This window comes from Entelurus aequoreus, linkage group LG20 (genome assembly GCF_033978785.1).
Source record: "Entelurus aequoreus isolate RoL-2023_Sb linkage group LG20, RoL_Eaeq_v1.1, whole genome shotgun sequence".
Lineage (NCBI taxonomy): Eukaryota > Metazoa > Chordata > Actinopteri > Syngnathiformes > Syngnathidae > Entelurus > Entelurus aequoreus.
This window is the reverse complement of record NC_084750.1, coordinates 764028-788599: the sequence shown is the minus strand read 5'-3', so window position 1 is coordinate 788599 and position 24572 is coordinate 764028. Positions and strand designations below refer to the sequence as shown.

The 24572-nt window shown below is 36.8% G+C and overlaps 3 protein-coding genes across 3 annotated transcripts in view; 2 read left to right on the top strand and 1 right to left on the bottom strand.

Moving 5' to 3' along the window:
• Positions 1–1609: 1609 nt before the first annotated feature.
• LOC133635755 (uncharacterized) lies at positions 1610–6115 on the top strand. Its single transcript, XM_062029022.1, has 8 exons — positions 1610–2074; positions 3580–3680; positions 3776–3903; positions 4000–4230; positions 4394–4682; positions 4772–5004; positions 5111–5238; positions 5362–6115. Exons 1-8 carry the CDS (start codon positions 1651–1653, stop codon positions 5856–5858), a joined length of 2031 nt encoding a protein of 676 aa, XP_061885006.1. The 5' UTR covers positions 1610–1650; the 3' UTR covers positions 5859–6115.
• Positions 6116–8255: 2140 nt separating this feature from the next.
• On the bottom strand, positions 8256–16994 carry LOC133635775 (zinc finger protein OZF-like). The gene is made up of 2 exons (XM_062029054.1): positions 16968–16994; positions 8256–10322 (listed from the first exon to the last, which is right to left on the bottom strand). Exon 2 carries the CDS (start codon positions 10285–10287, stop codon positions 8815–8817), a length of 1473 nt encoding a protein of 490 aa, XP_061885038.1. The 5' UTR covers positions 10288–10322; positions 16968–16994; the 3' UTR covers positions 8256–8814.
• A 311-nt stretch (positions 16995–17305) lies between these two features.
• LOC133635781 (gastrula zinc finger protein XlCGF28.1-like) overlaps positions 17306–24572 on the top strand; it is an 8494-nt gene continuing 1227 nt past the window's right edge. The window contains exons 1-2 of the mRNA XM_062029059.1: positions 17306–17630; positions 24175–24572. The exon at positions 24175–24572 is cut by the window's right edge and continues 1227 nt beyond it. Coding sequence (XP_061885043.1) covers positions 24225–24572 — 348 coding nt within the window. The 5' untranslated portion in view covers positions 17306–17630; positions 24175–24224. The remainder of the gene's footprint in view (positions 17631–24174) is intronic.

Sequence of the window (24572 nt, the reverse complement as noted above, 5' to 3'; positions counted from 1 at the left end):
TACCAAAAACATAACTTTGTCTTGAATTTGAAAAAAAATATAAAAATAATAATTTTCACTAAAGAAGGGTTCGATAAATGCACATATGAAACTGATGGGGTTCGGTACCTCCAACAAGGTTAAGAACCACTGCTTTAGCGTCCTCTCTGACCTGAAACCTGTAATGCAGGGGTCACCAACGCGGTGCCCGCGGGCACCAGGTAGCCCGTAAGGACCAGATGAGTAGCCCGCTGGCCTGTTCTAAAAATAGCTCAAATAGCAGCACTTACCTCTATTTTTTAAATTGTATTTATTTACTAGCAAGCTGGTCTCGCTTTGCTTGACATTTTTAATTCTAAGAGAGACAAAACTCAAATAGAATTTGAAAATCCAAGAAAATATTTTAAAGACTTGGTCTTCACTTGTTTAAATACATTCATTAATTTTTTTACTTTGCTTCTTATAACTTTCAGAAAGACAATTTTAGAGAAAAAATACAACTTTAAAAATGATTTTAGGATTTTTAAACACATATACCTTTTTACCTTTTGAATTCCTTCCTCTTCTTTCCTGACAATTTAAATCAATGTTCAAGTATTTTTTTATTTTTTTATTGTAAAGAATAATAAATACATTTTAATTTAATTCTTCATTTTAGCTTCTGTTTTTTCGACAAAGAATATTTGTGAAATATTTCTTCAAACTTATTATGATTAAAATTCAAAAAAATTAGTCTGTCAAATCTAGAAAATCTGTAGAATCAAATTTACATCTTATTTCAAAGTCTTTTGAATTTATTTCAAAATTTTTGTTCTGGAAATTCTAGAAGAAATAATGATTTGTCTTTGTTAGAAATATAGCTTGGTCCAATTTGTTATATATTCTAACAAAGTGTAGATTGGATTTTAACCTATTTAAAACATGTCATCATAATTCCAAAATTACTTATGATGTTCCATAAATTATTTTTTAAAGTTTTTCTCTTCTTTTTTTCGGTTGAATTTTGAATTTTAAAGAGTCGAAATTGAAGATAAACTATGTTTCAAAATTTAATTGTCATTTTTTTCGTGTTTTCTCCTCTTTTAAACCGTTCAATTAAGTGTAAATATCACTAATTATTAATAATAACGTTAAAGGTAAATCGAGCAAATTGGCTATTTCTGGCAATTTATTTAAGTGTGTATCAAACTGGTAGCCCTTCGCATTAATCAGTACCCAAGAAGTAGCTCTTGGTTTCAAAAAGGTTGGTGACCCCTGCTGTAATGGTTACTGCTTAAACCTTTATTGTGAAAGTCTGTATCCTTACTGCTGTAACAGGATGTATTGCGCTTCACTAACCGGAAAAAGAAAATGCCGGTAAAATAAATAAACAAAGCTCCCGGGCTAAACTGAGAAATAAGCGTTTTCTACGTCCAGTTATTATCCAGATTAGTCTATAATACTTTTCGTGTATAGCTAATCACAACAAAACCTTCACCCTTTAACGGCCGCGTGCTGTCCTCAATCACGTCCGCAATCTGCCCAGGACAGCATGCGGACGTGACGTAGGACAGCGGCTGTCCTACGTCACGTCCGCTTTTTCTCCGTAGAAAAAGCGTCCCGGCCCAATCACGTGGCTTTTTGGAAGTCGGCGCGCACACAACACGAAGAAGACGAAACAGAAGTGGAAACATGGAGCCGACGAATAAGAAGAAGAAGTACTCTTGCAAATTCCAAGAGCATTGGAAAGAGCAATTCCAGTTCATCGGGGACAGCGCGAAGGGGAAGGGGTATGCTACCTGCAATTTTTGTAGATCAGACATCTCCATCGAACACGGTGGCCGGGCGGATATAATCATCCATGAACGGTCAGGGAAGCACACTGCTGCGGCAATGCAGCACGGCTCAGAGCCCATTATTATGGACCATCTTGATAAAAGGAGACCCGAGGGTGTAACTTATGCCGAGATCAAAATGGCTATGCTGATAGCTGCAAGCGACATCCCGTTCTCATTTGCGGACGAGTACTACAAATCCGTGAAGGATATGTTCCCGGATTCAGCGATCGCTTGCCAGTCCGCAAATGGCGGAACAAGGGCTACTCAAATAGTGAAAGGTGAGTGCTATTTTTTTTATTAACACTTGTGTAATGTTCATATTGTTGTTACTCAGCCAGCGTTTGTGGGTCTGATGGACCTGTTGTATTTTGTGGATTTTAATGCCTCACAATCCAACACTTTTATGTTAAAATACTGAACATATGTTAATTGGGATAAGGCAGTGGTCCCCAACCACCGGGCCGCACAAAAAATAAAATTTTTTTTTATTTTTTTTATTAACTCAACATAAAAAACACGATACATTTACGATTAGTGCATCAACCCAAAAAACCTCCCTCCTCCATTTACACTCATTCTCACTCATTCGCACAAAAGGGTTGTTTCTTTGTTATTAATATTTCTGGTTCCTACATTATATATCAATACAATCTGCAGGGATACTGTCCGTAAGCACGCATGATTGTGTTTTTTTAATGAAAAAAATATTAAAAATCCCTATTCCAACTCCCCCCGTTGACCGGTCCGCAGTTACAAAAAGGTTGGGGACCGCCGGGATAAGGTAAACATCTGTTCAGTATTTTAACAGAAAAGTGTTTGATTGTGAGGTATTGAAAGCCACAAAATGCAACGGGTCCATCAGACCCACAAATGCTGGCTGAGTAACAACAATATGAACGTTATAGTTGCAACATTGTTTGTCAACACTGTCTGCTCTCATTTTCTCGCACATTTGACCCTCTGATGTTCTGTGTACCTACACTCTGTCCTCCTCTTGTCTAGGCCTGTGTGGTACACAGAACATCAATTTCCACACTTCTATTAGTTCTTCTAATACAGGGGTCGGGAACCTTTTTGGCTGAGAGAGCCATGAAAGCCAAATATTTTAAAATGTATTTCCATGAGAGCCATATAATATTTTTTAACACTGAATACAACTAAATGTGTGCATTTTTTAAGTAAGACCAACATTTTATGATATGAGTATGATGAGTCTCTTATTCTTTTTTAATAACATTGTTATTCTGAAGCTTACCAATAATTAAAATACTTCATACCATTAATGCAACTTCTTGAACAGGTGTGGTAGAAAACGGATGGATGGATTACAATGCATGAGAATGTTTTATATTTTGAACTTTATTTTTAAGACTGATTACCACCGGAATTATTCATTACTTATCGTGTTAAGCAATGTCGGCTAAGATTTATCTGAGAGCCAGATGCAGTTATCAAAAGAGCCACATCTGGCTCCAGAGCCATGGGTTCCCTACCCCTGTTCTAATACTTCTAACACTTGTATTATCCAGTGGACCCGGACATCTTATATGTAATAGAAATGTGTATGGTGTGTGTTCATTAAAAATGTATTCTTATGTATGTTCTTCACAGAACATGAGCCAAAGTCAGTGAGTCTCAGTTTGAAAAATTAATTAATTGTATAATTTTTCTTTTAATAAAAAATAAACTGGTCCCACAGACCCGAACACCACACACGGGTTAAGTAAGCAGCAAGTACAGTACGGTTAGTAGAACTGTGTTTTCATTACTGTGTATTTGATAGATGCCATTGCCCCGGAATTGGACAAGGAAGTGATCGAACTGTGCCAAAACCAACCCTTTGGTCTGATCTGTGATGAAAGCACAAGCAGAAACACGGATAAAGTATGTATTTTGTATTTACACTTCTCTTGTAATTTTGTGGCTGCTGTCAGTGAAATTTGCTCTCTTAAAAAAAAATACATATTTTTTTATTAAAGGAGTTTGTGATATTGGCGAGGGTTTACGATCCGAAAACTCAGGAGGTGGTGACGAAGTTTCTGCACATGCCAGTGTGCGACGTTGGCACAGCACAGGACCTCTTTGAGTCACTGAACACAGTGCTAAGGTAAATGTGAAGTCGCTCATGTGTAAATGTAAATACATTACAATGTGCTAGGAGACAGGCCACTAATAAGTAATGTTGTGCTTTGTTTATTCCTAGTGACAAAAAAATTGACTGGAGAAACGTTGTGGCATTTAATAGTGACAATGCCAGTGTCATGAAGGGGAAGCACAATTCTGTTGTCAGCAGAATCAAAGACATGCAGCCGTCCCTAATTGACGTGGGATGCATCTGTCATCTGGTCCAGCTGGCCACAGAATGTGGCATTGAGGCTCTACGCCAGCCTATTGAAGACATCCTCAGCAGTATATATGCTCACTTTGACATCAGGTAAGCATATTGATATGCCGCATGTTACACTTGCACATACGTGAAAAGAGAGCCTCTGTGCCACAATTTGAAAGTTATTAGATGTCATTTTGGTTGCCTGGATTTTCATTAATTAACAATTTCTTTCCTATTTTTATTTTTTTTTAACATTTCTCAACTTCAGTGCCCAATGTTGTGAAATCGTCAAAGAGTTTATGGAGTTCACAGACTCCGAAACTCTGGAGCTACTCCGATACTGTGCGACCAGCTGGCTCAGCTTGCTGACTTGCATAAACCAGGTGCTCAACCAGTGGGATGCACTGCAGGCATATTTTGCCAGTCATGAGGATGTGGAGAAGCCTGGCAAGGTGAAGATGCTGGCAGAGCATTTAACCAACAAGAAGACAAAGTTCTTCTTCCTCTTCCTCTCCCAGGCTCTGAAACCACTGGCAGACTTCAATGTTATGTTTCAGGTCAGAAGTCAAAAGATTAACTTAAATATATATGACAATAAATACTGGTTATAATTTTTTTTTATAACTGATAATCCATGTGTTTCTAGACTGAAGGAGTGATTGTTCATAGGCTGCACCGGGAGATGACCAGCCTGGTGAAAAGAATAATGGGAAGATTTTTCCCTGCCAGCCTTATTGCTGATGTCCCACTGAAAGACATCAAGTTCGAGGATGCCAGCCTACAGTTGCCAGACAGCGAACTCTTTCTTGGAGAAGCTGCACAAAGCCTCTTGGAGGACAACATGGATGAACTTTCCTCCTCTGTCCCAATGATGTTCAAGTAAACATGATTATTGTTATCCAAAATCAGCTTACCTCCCAAGAGCTAACTAACTGATATCCCATCATACAATGGCTGTAATTTTTGATCTGATCATGTGTCACAGGGCAGTGAGAGACTTCTTTGTAGCTGTGACCACAAAGATGATGACTACATTCCCCCTCGACAACATCATCCTCCAAAACCTGACCGTGTTGGACCCAGAGTCACGGCATCGATTTTCCCCAAACTCAGGTGCATCCCCGTTTTTTAATTGATGGCGGTAGTTGTTTAATAATCAACTTCAGAAGTTATAGAGGATAAGACTAGAGAAAGCAATTATATCCCCAGCTCACTTGTGCTCATTTTCATTTGCAGTTATAGAGCTTGGGAAAAGTCTGCCGCAGCTGCGATTGGACCTGGATAGCCTCTGGGATGAAGTAGTGGCGTACCAAGTGCTTGGCAGGGAAGATCTTCCTAAGGAAGCAAGGATTGACCGGTTTTGGGCCATGCTAGGGAGAGGTGGAAGATTCCAGACTCTGCTGCATTTGATGAAGGCACTTTTGTGCGTGCCACATAGCAATGCATCATCAGAGAGGGTGTTCAGCATGGTTAGAAAGATAGTGACGGAGAATAGAACGACTATGGACAATTCAACCCTTAACTCACTCCTTTCATGCAAATTAAATTTCACAGGTGCTGCCCATACCTATGATCCTTCAATGGCTATGCTCATACTTGCCAACCGTTCCGATTTTCCTGGGAGCTTCCCGAATTTCAGTGACCCTCCTGAAAATCTCCTGGGGCAACAATTATCACAAATTTCTCCCGATTTCCACCCGGACAACAATATTGGGGGCGTGCCTTTAAGTTAAAGTACCAATCATTGTCACACACGAGGTGTGGCGAAATTATTCTCCGCATTTCACCCATCACCCTTGATCACCCCCTGGGAGGCGAGGGGAGCAGTGAGCAGCAGCAGCGGTGGCCGTGCCTGGGAATCATTTTTTGGTGATAAAACCCCCAATTCCAACCCTTGATGCTGAGTGTCAAGCAGGGAGGTAATGGGTCCCATTTTTATAGTCTTTGGTATGACTTAACTCTCTAATTCTGAGGTCTCAAGGTTGGCAAGTATGGCTGTGCTACTGGATGCTAAGCAATGCACCTTCAAATACAACCACGGGTAGAGTGTTGTGTGTGTGTGTGTGTGTGTGTGTGTATATGTGTAAATAAATGAACACTGAAATTCAAGTATTTCTTTTTTTTTTTTTTTGTATGTGTGTGTATATATGTGTATGAAATACTTGCATTTCAGTGAATTACAGCTATCTGTAATTCACTGACAGAGTATAAAAGGTTGACAACCCGTAATAATTTAAATTAATATAATGCAAAAGGTAATGTACAGTATGTGAGCATAATGATCCAGTTTTGCCTGAAAGGGAGTGGGAAGAAAATGTATTTAATCCTACCCCCAGTTCTCAATTCAGTGATTAATACATTGAGTTTCACTGTGTCTTTGTTTAAGGATTATACACATGGTGTATCATAGTGGCATTACCACAGGTAACAATAATTTGTATCACCAATGTAGGAAGAATGAATATACCAACAATGGTAATCGACAAAATGCAAACAATGGTAATAGACAACATAGCAATAATGGTAAGTAAACATTGTTAGCACACGTTAACACTATGAGACAGAGTACAACAGCAGGTCAAATTAAAGACATCTCTATATTTGAACCAGACCAGATGTTTGTATAGTAGTTTAAATCAATAGTTTGGCATTGCTTGTGTTGCAAGTCCAGTTTGTTCCATAGTTTTACTCCGCATACAGGCACACAAAAACGTTTACGTGTGGTTTGAGCTCTCTGCAATGAGAAATATCCAAAACCTCTCAAGTTATGAGCCTGCGCTCGTCTTATAACAAAACTTTGTAGATTAGGCGGCAATCATTTAAATACTTTATTGCCTCATTTACATAATCCATTGCAATAGATGCTGTCGGAGGATTGTCACAGGATAGAAGTGACTTAAAGATGCTAAGTATGATTAGAATTGCAAATAAACTCTTGTTGATTTTTAGTTTATCTTTAATTGTAAATAATTTGTTCTGCATTGTTAAATGTAACAATATCACATTTGATCAAAAGACTGGAGGGTTGTGACATTGACGAGCGAACAGAATCTATTGACTGGCTCATTAACATGAACCATGTTCAACTAATGAGGCTCTCCTCTCTGCTCTGACTGCAGCTGGGACTGCTGCGCGCGGCTACTGTCAGCCTGGAGGAGGATCTCATGACACCCTGCTGGTCGAGGACATAAAACTGTAGATTGATCCATTCTTTCATGTTTCCAAAACATTTGTTGCTCGTCATTTTTGGGGGAAAAAGGAGTTAAAAAGTCACCAGATTTAGCAAAGGTTTGTGGGATATATTCCCTCACTTTGTAATCCATACATCACATTTATCGTTTGATCAAACACATAAAATCATTGAATAACTGTTACTTTTTACTCTTATTAGTCTGAAGTCTTTTAGCATCGATTATTTTCACACCTTACGTCTTAATTCACTTCATCCATTGACATTTCTAGAAGTACATTCACAATGTTTGAATATTGACTGCTGATATTAATGTTCTTGTATTGTTCAGCATTTTTTACTTTCCTCATTTCTTTTGCGTTGCCAAAATGAACTGGATGAAAGTGGTCTTTGTCACTACTGAGTGTAATTATATATTATTATGTATATAATAACCTTCCTATTAATAAACTGTCACTAAACTTCAATAAAACTAAATAAATTATATTTGTATATTGAAATAAGAAGATACTATAGAAATAAAAAGAGTAAAGGCAAACACATTTTTGGAAGTTAGTATAGATTAGCTAAGATGGAAACTACATTTAAATTATATAAATAACAACATATTCAACAATGTCTGCAATATAAAATAGAACAAACAACATACATAACAAATATTAACTACAGTTATTGTAACCAACTTTAGTTGAAGCATACATTACTTATTGCATAAAGGTCTGTGGAAATACATTTAAAACAATGTTCATTTTACAAAGAGTAATACAGATAATGGAATTGATTATCAAGACCCAACAAATGATTCATAAAGTCACACATTTTAAAAGTAAATTATCTTCTATAAAATACAACTGCTAAAATGATGTATGAAGTAAAAAATAATGTGCTTCTAGAAGTGGTCCAGAAGATGTTTCAGATGTGAACCAATAAATATGAACTAAAAGGGATTTATGTGTACTCAAAGGCAAAGGTATGAACAAATGTAAAACAAATATGTAATTCATATAAATGAAAATCAATCAATCAATCAATGTTTATTTATATAGCCCTTAATCACAACTGTCTCAAAGGGTCACAAGTGTCTCAAAGGGCTGTAATATATAATACTTTATTATTTCAAAACTCTATATACAGTAAATCATCACTGTACATAAGTATAAAAGTGAATTATGAATATCTATACACACAAAACATGATTATTGTATGTCACATAGGTTTTGTACTGTTTACTCAGACCTTTTAGGTCAAAATGCTGTTCAATTAAAACAAAGTACACAATGTTGTATATTAATGCATGTACTCGACTTAAAAAGCATCTATTTAAAATATCTAACCCATAAATGGTAAAAGCATATTAACAAGTTTGAAAGGGACAAGCTGTAGAAAATGGATGCATGGATGGTGTTACCACACGACAATGATGTCACACCTTATATGTGCTGATGTTGTTACAGACTCAAAGTTATCAAAGTCTTAACAGTTTTTAAAATCCTGAAGCTTCATTTGCTGCTGTTCTCACCAGCACATTTGTGTTTCTTACACTGGTATTTATAAGAGAATCTTTCATCACACACACTGCAACTCAACACTTTCTCTCCTGTGTGAGTTCTCATGTGAATTTTTACATAACGTCTTCGCATAAAATGCTTACAGCAGATTGAACAGGTAAAAGGTTTTTGTCCAGTGTGCATTTCCATGTGAATTTTCAAACAGTTGGCATCTTTAAAACTTTTACCGCATATTGAACAAGACAACGTTTTTTCTCCAGTGTGCATTTTCATGTGTACTTTTAAATATTGTCTCCGTACAAAAACTTTATCGCAGACTGAACAAGGAAAAGGTTTTTCTCCGGTATGTATTTTCATGTGTTCTTTCAGCACTTTGTTTTGTCCAAATTCTCTACCACATTCTGAGCAGAAAAAAGGTTTTTCTCCAGTGTGTGTTCTCGTGTGTGTTATCAAATGCTGCCTTTGAGTAAAATCTTTACCACAGACTGAACAGGAAAAAGGTTTCTCTCCGGTGTGTATTCTCATGTGAGCGGCAAGATTTGATCGGCCACAAAAGCTTTTGTTGCAGTCTGAGCATGCAACAGTTTTTTCGCCAGTGTGTGTTCTTGTGTGTTTAACTAGTGCTGATCGGTCAGAAAATATTTTTTTGCAGCTTGCACAGGAATATGGTTTTTCTCCAGTGTGTGTTCTCGTGTGTCTCTTCAAATCGTGACTTTGTACAAAACCTTTACCGCAGATTGAACAGAAAAAAGGTTTTTCTCCAGTGTGTATTCTTGTGTGTTTTTTCAAACACTGTCTTTGTGTAAAACCTTTTCCACAGATTGAACAAGAAAAGGGTATTTCTCCAGTGTGTCTTCTCATGTGTACTTTCAGATAACTTTGGTGATTAAACGTTTTGTCACAGTGAGAACATGTAAAGCGCGTGTTGTCAGTGTGACATGTCTTATCAGCTTTAGAGTCTTCATCATCAGTGTCAGGGGAGTGTGAAGTTGTGTCGTCACTATCGGATAGTGGAGCTAAGAGGTTGTCTGCTTGTGATCCTCCACAGTGGTCTCCATCAGTTGAGCTGCTGCTTGGAGGCTCCACCTCTCTCTTCTCCTCACTTTCACCTTTGACCTCATCATCGTCACTCTTCACAATCACACCAGTCACTGGCATCTTGGTGACATCAACCTCCTCCAGTCCTTCAAGATGCTCTCCCTCCTGACTGATGCTGTGTTCCTCCTCCTCTTCTTTAAAGTGGGGTGGCTGAGACTCCTCTTTAATGTGGGGGGAGTTATGACTTATCTTTCTCTGTAACGTGGGAGTGGGCTGTGACTCATTTTCCTCCTTAATGCAACAATTATGGGGCTCCTCCTCCTCTTTAATGTGGGGTTGCTTTGGCTCCTGCGCTTCCTGTTTTATTTGTGGGGGCATCTCCTCTTCCTCTTTAATATAGAAAAGTTGGGGCTCATCCTGCTCCATCGTTGAGGTCCACTCCTGCTGCTCAGGGAGATGTTCTTCACAAGAACACAAACATATGCTTTAGAAAAAAAACTGATTTACCCAGTCACATGAGACATTGTCCTGCATATGTTCTGATAATGTCATTAAGGATCTCATGTTGGTATTCAAGATGCGATGTCATAACCATACAGTATATCGGGGAATGACAGAAGCGACAGAACAGTACACAGAACAGGACAAAACCTACTTTTCAGAATACCAGAACCTAGCTGCATTTGTTTGTAATAGTGGTTTAAGAGACCATTTTAGCAAATATGATGTGATATTTGCCACACATTCAAATTAAACTTGTGTTTTACTTTTGAAGCTGTGTGTAAAAATGGCTCCATTTACGATAGGCAAAATTTTGCAAGTCGGGACCCAGAATGGACCACTCCTATTTGCATCAGTTGGGGACGTCTATGCGCTGCTAACTTGTCTCCATACTGTCCCCACTATAGACTGGACTTTCACATGAAGTCAGGACCCGGGGTGACCACTCCTTTTGCATCGGTTCTGTAATGTCTCTGCGCCTCGACGTGTCTACATGCAAGAGGATCCCCTGCTGGCCCCACTATAGACTGGACTCTCACATTATTAACCGTATCCACTCTGCATCCATTGCACCGGTGCTTCATGATAGCCTCTAAATTAATGAAAAGTTAATTCTAGATTATAAATCATGCCTCTAACCTGCAGGCTTTCCCCATAAAGTAATTGATTATGGCAAACTAAAAGTCGCCACACTTTAAAAATGAGTTTATAAAAATGGTTTCATTATGTTGATAGTTTGTATATCTTGTTTAGCACTTAACAATACTGCTACATGATGCTTAGTGTTTCACTAAAGCTGCATCTGTTTATATTATTACATCTATACTTGTAACATGTATAAAAAATGTTGGAGGTCTTTGGATGTTTTTTAGAATGCTTTATATGCAGAATAGGGGGACTCCCATTGACTACATTATAAGCTGACTTTTACTAACGTTTATTTACGAGTTAAAATGCATTAAAAAAAAAACGTGTTTTTGTCTTCCATTTTCTAAAATGTTTCTCTCTTGTTTTCATGTGTTTTTTCCCCTTATTTTGGCAGACTTTTGTATCTGCACTGCGAACAGATAATTATCCCATTGTGGGATAAATAAAGTCTATCATATCCTAAAATACTTCCACATGTACATGTATGTAACATGTGTGCACATACATTGTACAATGTGCAACATTATCTCAAGTTCTAAAGATTATTTAACAACAGAACATGAAGTTATTTAGTGTTGCTTTCATTTTGTCCAGCAGCAGACATGCATGTGTGAGTCTTATAACACACACAGGAAACAACAGTGTCCTCCGTGTAAGTGTACTGTCATTTCAAATATAATGTACACATGATTGTACATGTAATATATCACTATATCGATGTTAAATATAAAGTACACATGATTGTACATGTAATATATCACTATACTGATGTTAAATATAAAGTACACATTAGTGTACATGTAATAAATCACTATATTGGTGTTAAATATAATGTACACATGATCGTATATGTAATATATCACTATATTGATGTTAAATATAAAGTACCGGTACACATGATTGTACATGTAAAATATCACTATATTGATGTTAAATATAAAGTATACATGGTTGTACATGTAATATATATTTATATTGATGCTAAATATAAAGTATGCATGATTATTCATGTAATGTATCACTATATTGATGTTCAATATAAAGTACACATGATTGTACATGTAATATATCACTATATTGTTAAAAGATGTGTTATGATGACATCAAGTCAGCTTTTCTGCTTGGACACAATGTGAATGACAGCGGTGAATGTTTTTATGTGAACATAGATTGTTTTTAAACTACACTTGTGTGTCTCTCTATGCCCCCACTGAATGTCTCATATTTATTTTTGATAAACTGAATTTGCCTTATTTTTATTGTGCTACATCCAAGTTCATGCACATTTATTGTTGTTTTTTAGATACACATCTTGCACATTATGTACTTGTGGATGCTTTTTTTTCTCAAAATGCTTATACGTTTTCAAAATGCAATTTTTTTTGTATATTGCGTGTATCTGTATTTTTACTTTATTTTATCCTTTATATTTTGAATATAAAAGGAAAGAATGAGAAACGTTTTTATTTCCCTGCATGTCCAGCACATGTTGAAAATGGACTATAAAGATGACTTTGACTCCAACTAGAGTAAATATTGGAGTTTATTTTGAGCAGTGGAGAGATGTTGAAGGAGGAAAGGATTTAAAATCAGATGTTATGTTGGTTTCCATGATTCTTACATGTATGTGCACTTCATGTGGGTTAGCGCACAACGACATCTCCTGATCTAAAGCTACATATGGGCAAGGAAAAACTAAAAAACACTCCAGCTAGGGAAAAAGAAGGGACCCAGATTAGGGGACCACCCTTCCAGATGTGGATGATTGTGGCGCACCGCCACGGCAAAATAAAAGCCACCACACCTTAAAAATTAGTTGTTTTAATGAAAACAAATTTAAGTAATATATTGTATGAATGGACTTACTGTATATAGTCTATTATTTATGCGCTATTGGCAATAATTAGTCTGAAAAACATCTCAAATATTGTAAAAATTTTCCTCTGCTTTATTTTGAAAAACGTGCATCTGAATCGCCTGTCAGCATAAGCGCTACGGCTGGTCACACACCTGATCAACCCTGAAACAGTTTTGGCACTCACAAAAGTAAGGAAAGAAAAAAAGTTCAGTATAGAAAGGTATTTCAAGGTAATTACTGTATTTCTTGTTCAAACCTGTGAAAAGTACCCTCATTTTGACATTATGCACTACCGACAATAACGTCTAAACTTTACGCCGTGAATGTCTTCAATCTTAAATAATATACAACACACAGTAAGGTCTATATGTAATAATTCTGCCCACGCACATTCAAATACACATATAAACTACTTATCCAAATTAACATTGTTTCAAGTTGAAGTTCCTGTTTTCAGTGTATTTGCTGGATTTTTATAAAGCTATTTCGCATAGTGCAATTAAATACAGTTTTGTGCCTGTGTAATATAGGTGACATTACACCATAAACATCCTTAGGCTTTTAACACAATATTAATAGACATTCAAAGACAACCGGGTTCTCTTATTAAAGACATTAAACACAGTACCCTGGGAATTTACAGTAAACAGACCTAAACTACGGTGAAGGATTTGTCCACAGCATACGTCGAATATCATATTAGCACTTATCTTATACTTTACAAGTAACTTTGTCAGCCTTTAAATTACATGAATAACAGTTTCATATATATATTTTAGGGCCGAAGTAAACATAATCATTATCTCTATGCTGTGTCAGGGCTTGAATTTAACCACGGCAAATGCCGCGACCGCCCTCGTCTTTCGCCGAAATGCCCCAAAAATTGACCAACATTTGCGGCAAGAACAAGCCGTGACCGCCCTTGACTTTTTCCTTGTTAGTGGACGAGGGATACAATAAACGGTATAATGATAATTTGCGATAAAATTCCAGACGGTTAGTAATACCACTTCATTTTTTAATTACCGAAAACCTGTCATTTATTAATGCATTTCCCGCAACAAAAAGTCAGGCGCATGCGCACTAGCGTCGTTTGGCTTGATAATCATGGCGGGCCAACGACACAGACTTTGCTACGGAGATTTCCCCTCGGAGTAAACGGAGCCAAGCGCTTGGTTTAACGTAATTTTCCCCCACTTCCTGGCGTGCGTTTAAGAGTGTACTGCTGTGTTTAGATGGAGACAAGTGTGGACATGATTGGAGACAGACGCACTTGTCCCCACACCAAAAGTATACAGTGAAGGAGAAAACTATTTCATGTTTTGCAGCAGGCGATGTGTCGTGAGCCTTGTCACAACTTGTTTATAAATTATTTACTTTGTTTACTGAGATGTTCACTCCTGCTTTATTTAACTGCAAACTGTATCAGTGTTCAAATAACATCAATACTAGCTCAAATGTTTTGTCATCTCATCGAACTGGACGCAGGCTGTGAAGATTGTGTATTCGATGTGAGAGGTTTTGTTGGACAAACTGTTGTACTGAAACACTAGGGAGGCGTTGGAGAAGAACAGAGCTTGTTTATTAGACTTCATTTTCGTTAGCCAAACTGCTTTGTGTTTTATTTCCGATATCAACAAGTAAACACCTTTTTTTTTTATTGCTTGTGTTTTTTTCATGTCACAAAGGTGTTACTTCAAAAATCATTCATGTGACACATCATTTTGTTCATGTTTTATTGTGTATAGTTAATTCCTATATGACATATTTCTGCTCAAACTCTTAATGGATCTGTCCCGATACATCATCTACATGTACATATTAATGTACATAACTTAAATAAATAATAATTTAAAAAAACCTCCCTCTATCAAAATGTTAAAATAGAGATAAAGGCATCATATCATGACAAAAAGATGACAAGTTGATATTATTAAAGGATTAAAAAAAAGGAATATTTGGCTTTAAATATATGGATAACGTTTATCTATAGTCTTTTATTAGACATTACAAATGACATAATGGTATTACGTTCACACCACAACAATGCTTTACCTAACAATCAGTATTACTTTGGCCATAATTGGCCGCCCTAGATCTCCTATGTGAACACTATTTTTTATCTATTGTATATATATATATATATATATATATATATATATATATATATATATATATATATATATATATATATATATATATATATATATATATATATAAATAATATAATATATACATATATGTATATTATATATACATATATTTATATAAATATACATACATTTATATATATATACATATACATAAATATATATATATATACATATATATATATACACATAAATATATACATAAATATATATATATATGTATATATATATATATATATATATATATATATATATATATATATATATATACATAAATATATACATACATATATATATGTGTATATATATATATATATACATAAATATATATATATGTGTATATTTATATATATATATATATATATATATATATATATATATATATATATACATAAATATATATACATACATACATAAATATATATACATACATACATAAATATATATACATACATATATATATATATATATATATATATATATATATATATATATATATATATATATATATATATATATATATATACATACATACATACATACATATACATATATACATATATATATATATATATATATATATATATATATATATATATATATATATACACATGTCCTGCCTCGAAAGAAAGTGATGTTTGCCTTGGTGCCCTAAAATATGAGCCCTCCTTTAAGGCTTGACCTTAAAAAGTTAAAATTGGAGGCCTGCTGTGTGTGTTTCCACAATATTGTTTGGCGAACGGCCGCGGCCATTTTAAACACGGCCGTTTGCTACGACATCTCAACAAAGGACTTTCAAACAAAATGATTCACTCGACATTCCACATCTACAATCCGACACAAAGCTTGTCAAACATTCATTCGTGAAAATAAACATGGGTGTGATTATCACCGTGTACCAACCTGAAAAGCAGGTAAATAATAACACAGTAGTGATGGGTCCGGCAACACCGATGCATCGGCGCATGCGTCGAGCTCATAGAGCGATACCCTGTGTCGGTGCGCGTATCGCTTTTAGAAAGTCACGTGACCGAACACGAGCTGTTTTGGTCACGTGACCGCTCATGAGCTGTTCTGGTCACGTGACCGCTCATGAACTGTATCGCACTGACGCCTGCGCGTCAAACTGTTTATTAGGAAGCGGCGCAATGCGTGTTGTTGACGAACACCATTAGGGCCGCTTGTTGTCACTGTCACTCAAAGTTGCATTTCAAAATTATACAGAATAAATGTGTTTATTTTGTTTAGAATTCAGATGGGTTTGATTTGGTGCGCGGCATATATTGGCTGTGCGGCGCACGGTGTGCGCGGAGGACGCTTGAGCACTGCACAATTGCGCAGGCGCGCACCTTAGAGGGAATGTTGCTCACAGGGCACAGAGGAGGCGTCAGTGCGATACAGTTCGCGTATCGGTCACGTGACCAAAGCAGCTCATGATCGGTCACGTGACTTTCTAAAAGCGGTACGCGCACCGACACAGGGTTTCGCTCTATGAGCTCGACGCATGCGCCGATGCATCTGTGTTGCAGGACCCATCACTACGTTACTAGAGAATGTACAGGAATGACGGCGTGGCGAAGTTGGTAGCGTGGCCGTGCCAGCAATCGGTTACTGGGGTTCAATCCCCACCTTCTACCATCCTAGTCATGATACATGTCCACATTATTTGACTGTATCTAAAAAAGATAAAAATATATTTTTATTTAAATGAAGATATTAAATAATCCTAAATGAAATACAATGACTTGGTTTATATTATTGTATATACTAGGTCATAAAATCAGTGTCTGTTGAGTCGGTCCATAGGTTGCCTGTAGGGATTTTTAATGTCCAGCAGATGTCAGTATTTAGTGACACAGTATCGACACAGTATCAATACAGTTTTGCAATGTGTCGAAACGCTTCATGAGGCCTCATCAACCCATCACTATAACACAGGAATGACGCACCGAAGATGTTTCTTTCTTCTTCCGACATCCGTCTTGCAGGGAGGGGGAAGTGCCCTTAACCATAAAAGTCCGGCGCGCCAAGTGGGGACTACAACTTAGGTTCCGCTTCCCCAGTATTGTTTTGTTTCACACCAAATATGGCAATAATTACTCCCGGTCCTCACAACAATATCAGACCGTAATATTATTTGAAAAATAAAATAATCCACATTATAAATAATCATCAGTTATCAAGATAGTTCTTAAAGCTGAAATGGTGGTCTCGTTTTGAGTGTATCACACTAGCATACTGTTATTAATTACTGCAGGGGTCCCGGATCACCACTCCAAGATGGCGGTCCCGCATCTCGTCAGCGCCAGTAGGCAGTAGCGCTCGATGCTGCGTAACCGTATAATATGTCTATGCCATGCAACGTAGCAGTGTGTACTCTAAGGCTGCATCATTTCCTTCATTTTTTTTTACCTTCATACGTATTCGTCCATCAATTTAAAAACCAAACTTTATGAATTGTTCGTGTCAGGATGAACTCAACTCGTCTCCGTGAACTTTGAAGCTTCTCTTCTCAGCTTGCTTGCTAGCTTAGCTTCCTGGCTAGCTTAGCTTGTTAGCTGCTAACAAAGAGACGCCCGTGTGATCAACACATCGCTAAGCAGAGATCAAGTGTGAGTATAAAGTATCGTGATTGTGGGAAAATGTGCGAAATAGCAACGATGAGAATGTTGGAGAAATGTTTTCTAGTGTTAGAAAGATGGATATCAGGAACTCTGCAGGGACAGGAAATACGCTCACAGTTTGATGCATGCATTCAAAACATGACATCACACAGGAGCATTGTCAAGAAGTGAAAGAAAAATAGTTGGTCATCGAAATAAAATTATATTTTAATTTGCACACAATCAATTAATAATATATTGAATGTTGTCTGTCTATCTGTGTTGGCACTGCGATGAGATGGCGACTTGTCCAGGGTGTACACTGCCTTCCGCCCGAATGCAGCTGAGATAGGCTACAGCATCCCCCGCAACCCCAACAGGGACAAGCGGTAGAAAATGGATGGATGGATGGATTATATAATATCCCAAAATGGGACAAGCGGTAGAAAATGGATGGATGGATAATTAGAACAACTGCATTTTTCTATTTATCTTATAAATCTGTATTTATAAACTGCAACATTAACAAAGAATTGAGAAATAATAATAATCAAAATAAGTACCAAAACAGTACAAAACAGTGCCAGGGGGTTGTAAACTCAATAAAGTAACTAAAATAGAATGCAAAATATATATATGTAACAAAGTGCAAAGCCATAGGCTCACACAAGTTCAGTAAATAATTTAAATTTGGAACACAGCATCATCCTTTTTACAGCTTTTTAGTTGTTAGAGGTAGAGAGTGTTTTAACGTTGAGTTCTAATTCTTTTTTAACGGCACAAAAACAGGTCGGGTATTGAGAAACTTACATTTATGAATATAAAACTTAGCCAATAGTATAATGAGGTTGCAAAGGTAAAAATAATTTTCAAATAGTTTTTTCATACAGTGTAATTCCAAATAGCACATCTTTAAAACAAAGCACAAATTTGTCATGAATATTGTCCAGGATGAAGCGACAGATGCCCTGCCATAGTGACGGAGTGCTTTCACAAGTCCAAAACAGGTGGTAAACAGTCTCTGGATGCATGTTACATAAAGTGCAGGTAACATCAATGTCCTTCTAGAACAACGGCATTGTCGGCGGCGCAGCAGTATTAAGCATTCGTCATCTAATTTGCATAATTGCTAAGGGGCTTTTTTAAAAAATTTTATTAGTATCAATATAATATTTTCTTGTTACATGATGTATTTTTGTTACATTTTCAAATGTAATTTGGCAGATAAGTAAACATTCCTTCAAGATGAACAACAAATTATTTATTGATGTTATCCAAAATGAAGTTAGTCTAAAGCAGGGGTGTCAAACTCATTTTAGATGGGGGGCCACATGGAGAAAAATCTACTCCCACGTGGGCCAGACTGGTAAAATCACGGCACGATAACTTAAAAATAAAGATGACTTCAGATGATTTTCTTTGTTCAAAAATAGAACAAGCACATCCTGAAATTGTACAAATCATAATGTTGTTGGTTTTTTTACACTTACATGTTGCGGTTAATAGTGTTCTATCTTTATTTGTCGTTATTTATATTCTCTGAATAAATTATGTGATAATGTTCATCAGTCAACTCATTGGTGTTAATTTTCAATCTATCAAGATAAAGAAAATATATTAAAATCAAACTACAGTATGTTATTTATGTAGTTTGATCATTTTCCTCATCATCTATAAAGATACAAAGAATTGCTATTGCGACATCTAGTGGACACATTTAGAAGAGCGGTTTCTTTCATTAAAACATTTCAGGTTAATTTTTATACTTAGCAAACTCATACCGCGGGCCGGAAAAAACCTGTGTGCGGGCCTAATCCGGCCCTCGGGCCGTACGTTTGACACCCCTGCTCTAAAGGAAAGCACACAAATGAAAGCACATTAATATACACATTAAAGGCCTACTGAAATGAATTTTTTTTTATTTAAACGGGGATAGCAGATCTATTCTATGTGTCATACTTGATCATTTCGCGATATTGCCATATTTTTGCTGAAAGGATTTAGTATAGAACAACGACGATAAAGATTGCAACTTTTGGTATCTGATAAAAAAAAAGGCTTGCCCCTACCGGAAGTAGCGTGACGTAGTCAGTTGAACATATACGCAAAGTTCCCTATTGTTTACAATGATGGCCGCATGAAGTGAGAGAGATTCGGACCGAGAAAGCGACAACCAGGCTTATATTTAACATGCCACAAATTAATCCTGCATAAAAACACCTGCGTGTTTGTTATGCTAGCTCCTAGCTCCTCTGCTAGCTCCTAGCTCCATAGAACACGCCAATACAATTCAAACACCTGATCAACACACACAATCACTCAGCCCAAAAGACCGTTCACCTAACCCAAGGTTCATAAAGCTTATATATTTTTAAAAAGTTACGTACGTGACGCGCACGTACGGTACGGTACGTGTTATGCTAGCTCCTAGCTCCTATGCTAGCTCCTAGCTCCATAGAACACGCCAATACAATTCAAACACCTGATCAACACACACAATCACTCAGCCCAAAAGACCGTTCACCTAACCCAAGGTTCATAAAGCTTATATATTTGAAAAAAGTTACGTACATACGCAAAAAAAAGTTGCGCACATACGGTCAAGCGAACAAATGTTTAGAAGCCAAAGCTGCATACTCACAGTAGCACGTCTGCGTCTTTGTCATCCAAATCAAAGTAATCCTGGTAAGAGTCTGTGTTGTCCCAGTTCTCTACAGGCGTCTGTGTATCGAAGTCAAAAGTCCTCCTGGTTAGAGTCTCTGTTATCCGAGTTCTTCCATCTTGACTGCATCTTTCGGGAATGTAAACAAAGAAGCGCCGGCTGTGTACTGTTGTGGCTGACTACGTTCGAAAAATACGTCCATTTCGCACCGACAACTTTCTTCTTTGCTTGCTCAGCTTCCTTCTCCATAATGCAATGAACATGATTGAAACAGATTCACGAACCCAGATGTCCAGAATACTGTGGAATTATGAAATGAAAACAGAGCTTTTTCGTATTGGCTTCAATGTGGAAGGCATACCCGTGTTCGCCGGTCTACGTCACGCGCATACGTCATCCTCAGAGGCGTTTCGAACCGGAAGTTTAGCAGCAAATTTAAAATGTCACTTTATAAGTTAACCCGGCCGTATTGGCATGTGTTATAATGTTAAGATTTCATCATTGATATATAAACTATCAGACTGCGTGGTCGGTAGTAGTGGGTTTCAGTAGGCCTTTAAAAACATGAGATAATGTTGCACATTTTACAATGTAAATCATTGTCGACGTCTCTGGGACTCCTTTTTATGTGCATGTGCGTGTATGATACAGCCGTATTCGACGACAATAAAAGCCAACATTTCATTTGGTCCATGCAGAAGTGTTTTACAAAGTTTGACAAATATAATCATTAAGAGAGACAAGAAGACCTTTTTTTTTTTTTTTGCTTTTCAACATATATACAAATCGGGTCGATTTTGGTGGCTAGCAGAGCAGCTAATATTAGCAATCAATTCTACCTCTAAATCCCTTTAAATATGCATTCGAAAACCGGTCACCGATACTTCATTTACGTTCCATAACCAAGCTGTAGCAACATTGTTATTGTAAGAGCGGACATTGAGAAACTCTTTTTCTAGCGTACTACGGTATTAGCCATAAAAGCCAACTACGGAAAGAGATAAGCTCGCTTCTACGTTAACACGGAACGCGTTTGAGTTTGGAATACACAACAATGCGATATGACAGTGTTTTTCAACCTTTTCTGAGCCAAGGCACATTTTTTTCATTGAAAAAATGCAAAGGCACACCTCCAGCAGAAAACATAAAAAAATGAAACTCATCAGCCGATATTGACAGTAAAAAGTTGTTTTTCGCAATTGTTGGATACAAATTCAAACCATGACCAAGCATGCATCGCTATCGCTCTTGTCTCAAAGTAGGTGTACTGTCACGACCTGTCACATCACGGCGTGACTTATTATGAGTTTTTTGCTGTTTTGCTGTGTTGTGTTTTAGTTCTTGTCTTGAGCTCCTATTTTGTTGTTGATTGTCATGTACGGATGTACTTTGTGGACGCCGTCTGCTCCACATGCTGTAAGTCTTTGCTGTCGTCCAGCATTATGTTTTGGTTTACTTTGCAGCCAGTTCAGTTTTAGCTTCGTTTAGCATAGCCTTCCCTAAGCTTCAATGCCTTTTCTTAACAGCACTTGCCTTTTGTTTATTTATGGTTTAAGCATTGGATACCTTTTTACCGGCACGCTGCCTCCCGCATATTGTGATTACGACAAACCATGTTCCCGACATCTACAAAGCAATTAGCTACCTGCTGCCACCTACTGATATGAAAGAGTATTACACGGTTACTCTGCCGAGCTCTAACCAGCACAGACACTCAACAACGGCACATTTGCGGATTATAATTACTGGTTTGCAAAACATATTTTTAACCCAATTAGGTGAAATTACATAATCTCCCACGGCACACCAGACAATATGTCACGGTACACTAGTGTGCCGCGGCACAGTGGTTGAAAAACACTGCAATAGGACACCAATTTGTACTGACTGAAAAACGTGGACAATTGTATTACAGTATCTGTAAAGTATTATTTCAGGATTTGTTTGTACACAGCTGGCCAGACAGTGTATGTACTTTGTCTGCATAGATTAGTTGACAAATGTTGACAATAAAATTTGTCGTAGATAATTATATTTGTCGACAATAGTCGAGACATAATCACTCGTGTTTTTCTGGGCGCAATTTCAGTTTATTTTGAACATGCATACGATGTATGCAATGTAATTCATCACACATTTTCAGCTGTTTCTTTACAGCAGAGCTTATTTAATCCTAAAAGAGTGAGATAAAGCTTTGTGAAAAATAACTAACTATTTTTTTAGCTAAAGTCAGCCAGCTAAATTGTGTCTACATCAATTCAAGTTCGTTTTAAAGCAGCGTCAATTTGTAATGCCGGAAAAAAGGCACTTTTATGCGCACACATTCTTGTATTTGTTACCTTCTTGAGACCTTTGAAAAAAGCTTACCTCTTTAGGACCACCCTTTCTAGATATATAAAGATGTGTATTTACAACATTAATAATACATACATACTACGCAAATATAAATAAGCTTATTGTGAAAAATTAGTTGGAATTTTACAAGAAAAAGGTCACAATTTCACAAGAAAAACTTAGAATTTTGGCAGTATTATAATAAAAGTCGTAATTGTACTCAGCGCAGGTCAACATTTTACAAGAAAAACTGAACATTTGTGCAATATTATGATAAAAGTGGGAATTTTACTCAATAACAGTCGCAATTTTACAAGAAAAGCTTAAAATTTGGGCAATTTTATGAAAAGAGTCGTAATGTTACTTGACAAAAGTCACAATTTTATAAGAACACTGCAAAATGTTGGCAATATTATAATAACAATCTGAATTTTACTTGGCAAAATTATGACAAAAGTCATAATTTTACTAAAAAAAAATGTCACTATTTTACAAGAACAACAAAAAAAAAGATAATATTATGATACAAGTCAGAATTTTATGTGACAAATGTCGCCATTTTGCATTAAAAAGTAATACTTTTACATAAAAAAAGTAATACTTTTACATAAAAAAAGTAATACTTTTACGAGAAAATATTGCAATATTACAGAAACAGAAATAATATGAGAAATCCTTCCCAATTTTAGAAGAAACAAGTCGACACATTGTGAGCAAAAGACTGCTTTTAGTTCATTTATTTTAATTTTTTGTTTGTAATTGTTTTTTAATCTTCATTATCTACTTCAAGTTATTACAGTATGTCTCTAAAAACATATTTTTTAAATACATTTTGGCCAAAAGGGGCGCATTTCAATTTCTTACACACAGTTGTTATTTCATATGTTGACCACAGGGGGAGCACTTTTAAAACCGACACACAGTCAATTTGAAAAATCCCTCCTTTTTGGGACCACCCTAATTTTGATAGATTTTACCACCAGGGGTGCAAATGAGACATTCTCTATTAGATGCAATGGTTTTCTGTATTGGGACCATGATTTATGTCCTAACTTGTTCACCGGTCCTCATATGGAAGGAACTTTTCCTTGTTAATGTCACAAGACGGGTAGAAATACAAGAACACACACACACACACACACATACACACACACACACACACACACACTCACACACGCAGACAGGCAACAATGCGGAGGTATCATAAGATTAATCATACAAACTATTAAATAGCCAACATTTTAAGAATTAATCAAAGATAGAACTTGACACATTGAGTCATTTTTGCAATGCCGTCAAAAAGGCATTTTAACAAACAAAGTGTATACATCGTGTCCTCTTTAAACATCTTCTGGCTCCACATTAAACAAATACGACGACACTAGTAAAAAGCCCCCCCGCTCCAGCTTTGTCTTCTTTTCCTGCAAATAATGTAAAACTGGATATTCAGAGCCAGTTAATGCAATAACTTGTTTTTTCTTTAGTACATGTAAACATTCTGAATGCCTCATGTGACTAAGCAAATTTGGACACTTATAAAGCATGTGTGTCTTGCAGACGTCTGTGAAGAACATCTTCTCCCAGAGCAGGAGGAGTGCAGCTTCAAAATGGAGCAGGAGGAGCTGCAGCCCTCCCACATTAAAGATGAAGAGAAAGACACACTGACCTCCCACTTTAAAGAGGAAGAGGAGGCACCACAGAACCTGCACCTTAAAAAGGAAGACCCACTGACCCTCCATGTTAAAGGGGAAGAGGAGGCGCCACACCTTAAAAAGGAAGAAGAGGAGCCAAAATCCCCTCACTTTAAAGAGGAAGAGGAGGAACACAGCATCAGTCAGCAGGGAGAGCATGTTGAAGGACTGGAGGAGTTTGATGTCACCAAGATGCCATTGACTGGTGTGATGATGAAGAGTGAAGATGATGAGGACAAGAGAGAGGCGGAGCCTACAAGCAGC